Genomic DNA, 7,095 nt, shown 5'->3' on the forward strand with positions numbered 1-7,095 from the left:
AGAGCCATTATATCTTGAAATAAGAACTCATTGACCATACGAGTCAAATCACCCTTGACTACATCTCAAAGTTTCTGATAAAAAGTGCACTCATACCATCAGGCTCAGACGCTTTCTCTGGATGCATAGCAAATAGCGCAAGTTTGATCTCCCATTCCGTGACCGGAGCTGTGAGGACTTGATTTGTATCAGCAATAATCGTCAATGAGATATTTCCCAGAGCTTCATCTTTTTCTGTCGGTGTTGAAGTCTCAAATAAACACCCGAAATAACTAGTAGCAATGGCTACCATCTCTTTTTCATCCTCAACCATATCTCTAGAACTATTTATTAGTCTAGTGACTTTATTCCTGACTCGTCTTTGTTTTGTCAGATTGTAGAAAAATATAGAATTCATATACCGTTCTCTTAGCCATAGAATCATGTTCTTTTGTTGATGTTATTTCCTCTGTTTTCACATTATCCGCATACATTACATCAACTTTTTCTTTTAGTTCTTCCGCATCCTTTTCTAAATTTAAATTATTTTGTCTTTTCCACAAATAATTCTGGATGGATGGAATCCTCCGGAATTGCCAACGGACGGATGCAAAAATCATGGCTCATATTACTAGCCGTAGGAAAGCTTTGAGTAAAAAAGTACGCAATTGTTATTTGGGAATGGACTCTAGTTGTATATATTTTGGGAATGGACTTCAGTTGTATTTCTTCGCTTAGATTTTTTCCTATCTATTCAACGAACAACATGCATATATGTCTGTCGACATTTTGGCACATCGATCTCGCATTTATTTAACCATCATACTAATTGCGTTAGCTAAATATTACTAATATCAAGAACATCGTTTCAATCGATATTAACAACATAATATTAAAAAGTTCCAAAAATTAACTAAGAACTTCAGCCTAAACAAAACACAACCAAGATACGAATATATATATAGCAGAATAAATCTTCTCCCTTGGATTATCTTCTTCCTTTAGTATCCTGTCGGGAACTCGCATCTTCCGTACTCTGCATATTCACATTACATTAAACTAATCAGCTTCTTTAACAAAAAGACTTGAGAAAAAAAAAAACAAAAAGGCTTCTCTTTAAACCCAACCCCATAAACCCCAAAAGAATCATAGGATTCTCTTTAAACCCAACCCCATAAATAAACAAATAAATAAACTAACTGTTTCCTGGATCAGATGCCCATAGACAGCACGTCGTGTACCAATCACTACTAGTAATAGAAGTTCACGTGGGAACACACTTCTCGCTCTATTTGACCAATTATAGACCATTCAAAATGCGCTGCCCTAAGTGGTGTGAGATAGCATGAAACCCCATAGCTACTCTTAAATTGCGCTGGAATATAGATAAATAAAAATAGAACAAAGCTAAAATACGCACTTGGTGGTTGGGTAACGACGTAAGCAGCGCCGCCGAAGTAACAGCTACCTCCGGCACGACCTTTCTTCTGGTAATAACTATTGAAAGCAAAAGAAGCGTGCGCCTCAAGTGTATCTGGACTGTAACACGGGGCACCACGCTGGATCGGACGGCAATCAGCACCTCCGTCACCACAAGCGTAATCTAAACCACCCTGTAGCCGATCCTTCCCCGCATCACCATTAGCCACACACCACGTGCTCCCCGTCAAGCTCTTCGACACACCACCACCGTTGTTCGGAGGCGTAACTTGCTGATTTCCGGTGGCCGGAGTATTATGACCACCGTCGCGGTAATGCTTCAACCCTTCCTGCGTGAAAGGAATGTCGTAGACTTTTTTCTCGTCGGGGAAGAAGAGACCGTAGTTTCTCTCCGATGTAGGTCCGAACTTCTTGTTCTCGTTGAAGAGAGCGAAGAGATAGATAGTGAGATCTGCTTTGGGACGTAACGGAGTTCCACCTCCGGTTAAAATCCGACGGATTAAGTTTCCGTTGTACGACGCTGCGTTTGCCACGCTGGCGCCGATTTCGTTTTCGTCTCCTTTGGACGGCCATCCAGTCTCCGTCACGATAATCTCAATATCGTCGTACTTCAACGCCGACATAGCTGCGAAGACGGCGTCGATCTGTGCGTCGAAGAGGTTGAAGTATCTCAATCCGTTACCCGAATCAACCATTCCTGGATTCTCTTTAAGCAAAGCGTAGTCTAGAGGAATCACATCTGAGTTTCCTTCGTAAGCGAAGAAAGGATAAACATTTATCATGAGCCTCGAACCGGTTTCGCGTAAGAAATCCAACATCGGTTTAATGACAAGATCGACGAGTTCTGGTCGGAAAGATCCGGAGGAAGAAGGGTAAGAGTTTTGAAGCGCGCTTAAGGCTAAAGGCGAAGAGATTTTAATGGAGGAGTGGAGGTTGTAACTGACGAGAGCTTTGTGAATGTTTCTCATTGCTGGGATTAAGTACTTGGTTGTGTTGTGTGGATCTACGAATACTTCGTTTCCTACCGCGACTGATTCGATCTGCGTCGAAGGATGGTAAGCTGCTACATTGCGTTTAACCCATGTAGCGGCGAAGGAAGGGCGTTTGGCGGCTGAGAAAAGCATTTCGTTTGGCAGATCTACTGTGACCCGGATTCCAGATCCGGATAAGGCTTTGAGAACAGCCGGGTCGGCGTCAAAGATTTTGACCCGGTCTATTCCTTGGGATTTAAGCAGCTGTACTACTTTGAATGCTGATGGGAGTTCGTCAGAGATTCGGCCATAGTTGACGCCGATGGAACCAGCCTCTGCAAAAGGAAGACAGAACAAAATAAGTGAGAATGAGAATGTATGCGCAAGCTTTCTTAAGAAAAGTTAAGCAACATTACCTGAGAGTGAAATGGCCGAGAGAATAAGGACTAGGAAGATGAACGCTCTGAGATAATCCATACTCTCGCTTCTGAAGCGAAGAGAAGAACTGAGAGGGGAAGATAAATAGGAGCCACACAAAGAGATGGAGAGAAAGAGATCAGGGTTACCAGAGAGAGTGGTGTCGTGAGGAGTGAGTGACACTACTATAGCTACTTCTAGTAAAGTGGTGGGTGGTAAATAGCCTATGACTGGGTCTTACGTCTCAATGGAAATTAAGTCAAGATTATAATTTTCTTAGCTTTTTTTTGGGTGCACATGCCAATATTATTTGCATCACCTTCTCCACTTCCGCATCTTTCACATAACACAGTGTATGATTGGAGTTTACAGCTAATTATGTCGAGAATTGATGGTTTCTTTTATGAATCTGAATCATTTTTTTGTTTAAACGAATCATTAAAACGTTTACGAGTGTATTATTGTTTTCCTTAGGCGTGCGCATAATAACCGATACCCGAACCCGAACCCGAACCCGAAGTAAGTGGTTCGGTTCGGGTTCGGTTAGTGTCAAATACACAATCGGTTTTTATCCTGTCCCTTTTCGGTTAACCGAACCCGATCGGTTATTACCCGATATCCGGACCTACCAGAACATAACCGAAACTAAATAACCCTAACATAAACCTTACCTTTTATGATTTTATTTCTTTTCTCAAAATCTAGTCTAGCAATCTACTCCGTCGTTTAGAGTTTCCGAAATTAACGATTCCCAAATCCTTCATCTATTAAATTTAATTTCATAAATTGACAAACTGGAAACCCTTAATAATCTTCCCTCTTCTCTGTCTCACTCGGTGACATCGACATCGAGAAAACAATATGAGGTGATTTTCTAATTTTTTTATTGATTTTGTTTTGATTTTGTATGTATGATGATTAGAGGTATGATTCTGTTTGATTGTGTCGCTGCTTAAATTTTTTATTTATGATGGTTAAAGCCTTAGAGTCTGATTCAGTTTTGATCACATGCGTAAGATTCTTTTCGAGCTCGACTTGTTTCTTGTTTTGTATTTTAGTATATTTCATCAGTTAATGGCTTTAAACTTGATTTACTTGTTTTGTTCAGTTTGTTGTGTATGTAGAAAGAATCATTTGCACGACTGCTTTGTTTTACATGACTTATTTGTTTTCTTTTGACTTATAAAATATCTTAGCGAATGGAGTTTTTAATTTCTTTGTGATTTAATATTAACAGATGGGTTCATCATCATCTCATTTTCAAGATAGCAGAGGCTTAAATGGAGATGAAGATGGAAATGAGTTCATGACTCAAGATACTGATCATAGAGGGAAAAGGAAGCAATCTGATTCAAATGAAAATAATAGTGAAGCAGAAGCAAGTAGAGCCAAACGTGTACTTCCTACAAGGTCAGACGTGTGGAGTCATTTCAAAAGACTAGAAGACAATAGGGACAAATGCATCTGCAATTACTGTATGAAACCTTTCGCATGTCCAACAAAGTCTGGAACAACAAACTTGCGCAATCATCTTCAGAGTTGTAAGCAGTTTAAGGCATGGGAAGATGGTCAAAAACATGGGCAAAACCAACGAGCACTGGTGGCAGGATAATAGAATCATATAGGAGTTGTTTGACTCACTACATGGTGGAGGTTTTGATGTGTACAGAGCAGTGGCTGAAACAAGACCTTAAACTGGAATCAAAGATTCTAACAAATGCTCAAATACTTGCAGAAGTTGAAGCAGAAATAAGCTTCAGAGAGGTTTGTATATTTACTATTTTGTGCTTTGTTTTCCCTTGTTGTATAAGTTAACAACCTTTTTATTGTTTTAATAAAATATTGCAGATTATGAACCTGCAACACATCAGGATGAATAGAAGAACAAAGCAAATTATTGCTCGGGTTTGAAGGTATTACAAAAGTTACATGAATTTCTTACTAATTTGTGCTTATTGTTCAATTTTATAATTTGACAAATCTGTTTTTTTTTTTCACTTACAGTGTGAAAGATACAAGGACGCTTTTTGGTTTGTATCATCATCTACGCTTGGAAGTATAAACTTTGTTAGCTTGTTTTGGTTTGTTTGCTTAATTTAGGAACTTTGTTGATGTTTTCACTGTGTTTATGGATGTATTACTGTTGTTTGTTTTTCATTTCATGTGTGTTTTAAACTATTTATATTATCAGGAATGATTTGAAGGCAAAACAAAATATGTATTTCAAATTTTTTTTTTTATGTATGGAGTTCGGATATATCCGAAATTATCCGAACCCGAAGTGAAAATACCCGAACCCGACCCGAAATGAGAAAATACCCGAACGGGTTTTATACCCCTTTACCGAAATACTCGAATATCCGAAATACCCGATCCGAACCCGAACGGATACCCAAACGTCCACCCCTAGTTTTCCTCTTGTTTCAAAGAGAATGAGTACTATTTAGAGGTAATGTTTAGTTCACTTTTTATCCACTGGATAGGTAGGTGTATGCATAGTACTGTGATATAGATATTGTGATATATTGCACAAAAAAAGATATTGCGATAGACATAGAGCGTTGTGCAAACTCGACTTGTAGCTACTAGATACTCAGAGCATCTCCGAAAAAAATTATATAACTTTAAATATAGGTATTTTTTTTCTTTCAAAAAAAAAATTTTAAAACTTCAGGTTTTAAAGCATCTCCAAAAAGAAATTCTATTTTGAAGTTTCAAAAACTCTATATTTGAAGTTGAACAAGACTTAGGTTCACCCCTATGGTAAACCTTTAAATTCACATATCCTCTTATTACCAATCAAAATGTCACCTAGATTAATAATAAAATAGTTTAATTTTATTGAAAAAAATCTGAAATAATTGGAAAAAAATAATGACGCCAATTTTAATAATGATAACGCCACTAACTAAACCCTAAACTTTAAATCTATACTCTAAACGCTAAACCCAAACTGTAAACCCTAAACTCAAGATGTAAACCCTAAACCCAAACCCTATATCCTAAACCCAAATCCTAAATCTTAAATCCTAAACCCAAACCATAAACCCTAAACCCAAACCCTATATCCTAAACCCAAATCATAGACTCTAAACTCGAACCATATATCCAAGCCTAATCCCTACACCCTAAACTCAAATCGTAAACCCTGAACCCAAATCATATATCCTAAAGGTTTGGGTTAATGTTGATGTTGTTTCTTTAGGATTTAAGATTTGGGTTTAGAGTCTAGGTTTTGGTTTAGGATCTAGGGTTTGAGTTTAAGGTCACGGTTTTGGGTTTAGAGTTTACGGTTTGGATTTAGAGTTTAGGGTTTGGGTTTAAGATATAGGGTTTGAGTTTAGGGTTTAGAGTTTGGGTTTAGAATTTAGGGTTTAGGGTTTAGATTTAAGGTTTAGGGTTTAAAATTTAAGATTCCGGGTTTAGTTAGTGACGTTAGCGTCATTATAACGAGCGTCATTATTTTTTTCAATTATTTTAGATTTTTTTTAAAAAAATAATGTATTTTATTATTAATCTATGTGACATTTTGATTGGTAATAAGAGGAGAGATGAATCTAAAGGTTCACCTTAGGGGTGAACCTAAGTTTTATTCTTTGAAGTTTAAAGGTGTTCTTCTCCAAAATCAAAATTTCAAACTCAACTTCAAAATTACTTGTATTTTATAATATAGTTCTTATATTTGCTGTAACTGATTTGAATTCATAAAACTTTTGTAAATATCTAGCACATATATAAACATATTACAACAATATTAATTAATAAAATATTATATTAAAAAAATATATATATATATTTTTTTAAAACAACTTAATTAATATTAAACTTCAAACAAAAACCATATTACTCGATAAAATAATTTTTGTCATGCATATATGATCTGCTAGTGTATTTCGAAGTAAAAAGGGCTCTCCTCATTTTTACTTTGTAGACTACAAGCTAAAAGGTGTTGATCGAGTGATATTAATACTTGTAAATACATTAGATCAGAACAAAAAAGAAAAAGAAAAACATAAAATATTGATAAAAGAATAATTTTTATCGATGATATTGATACTCGTGAATATATTCGATATGCACAAGAAAGAATTGTACAAAAAAAACATAAAAACAACAAAAACAACAACAACCATCTTCAGTTAATCAAAAAAAAAGATTGGACAATATTTGAAAATTTTGAAGGTTTCGGATCAAACTTACGTGATTATTAGTGTTGTTGTAATATTTAAATTTGTGTACTAGTTATGTAGTCATGTAATGTTTTTTAAAAAGTTTGTAAAATTTCTTT

General features: G+C 36.2%; 1 protein-coding gene across 1 annotated transcript; it reads right to left on the reverse strand.

The window, feature by feature from the left end:
- Window positions 1-799: 799 nt before the first annotated feature.
- On the reverse strand, window positions 800-3,150 carry LOC106406276 (glucan endo-1,3-beta-glucosidase 12). Its single transcript, XM_048763492.1, has 4 exons — window positions 2,957-3,150; window positions 2,807-2,877; window positions 1,400-2,725; window positions 800-1,015 (listed from the first exon to the last, which is right to left on the reverse strand). Exons 2-4 carry the CDS (start codon window positions 2,865-2,867, stop codon window positions 981-983), a joined length of 1,422 nt encoding a protein of 473 aa, XP_048619449.1. The 5' UTR covers window positions 2,868-2,877; window positions 2,957-3,150; the 3' UTR covers window positions 800-980.
- Between the last annotated feature and the right edge of the window lie 3,945 nt (window positions 3,151-7,095).

This window comes from Brassica napus, chromosome C7, assembly GCF_020379485.1.
Source record: "Brassica napus cultivar Da-Ae chromosome C7, Da-Ae, whole genome shotgun sequence".
NCBI lineage: Eukaryota > Viridiplantae > Streptophyta > Magnoliopsida > Brassicales > Brassicaceae > Brassica > Brassica napus.

Excerpts from the sequence above, each read along its gene's own strand:
- LOC106406276 (XM_048763492.1), bottom strand. The coding sequence starts at position 2,867 with ATGGATTATCTCAGAGCGTTCATCTTCCTAGTCCTTATTCTCTCGGCC. Across the intron at positions 2,726-2,806 it reads CTCGGCCATTTCACTCTCAG|AGGCTGGTTCCATCGGCGTC; the intron begins GTAATGTTGCTT and ends TTCCTTTTGCAG. Across the intron at positions 1,016-1,399 it reads CGTCGTTACCCAACCACCAA|AGTACGGAAGATGCGAGTTC; the intron begins GTGCGTATTTTA and ends GTGAATATGCAG.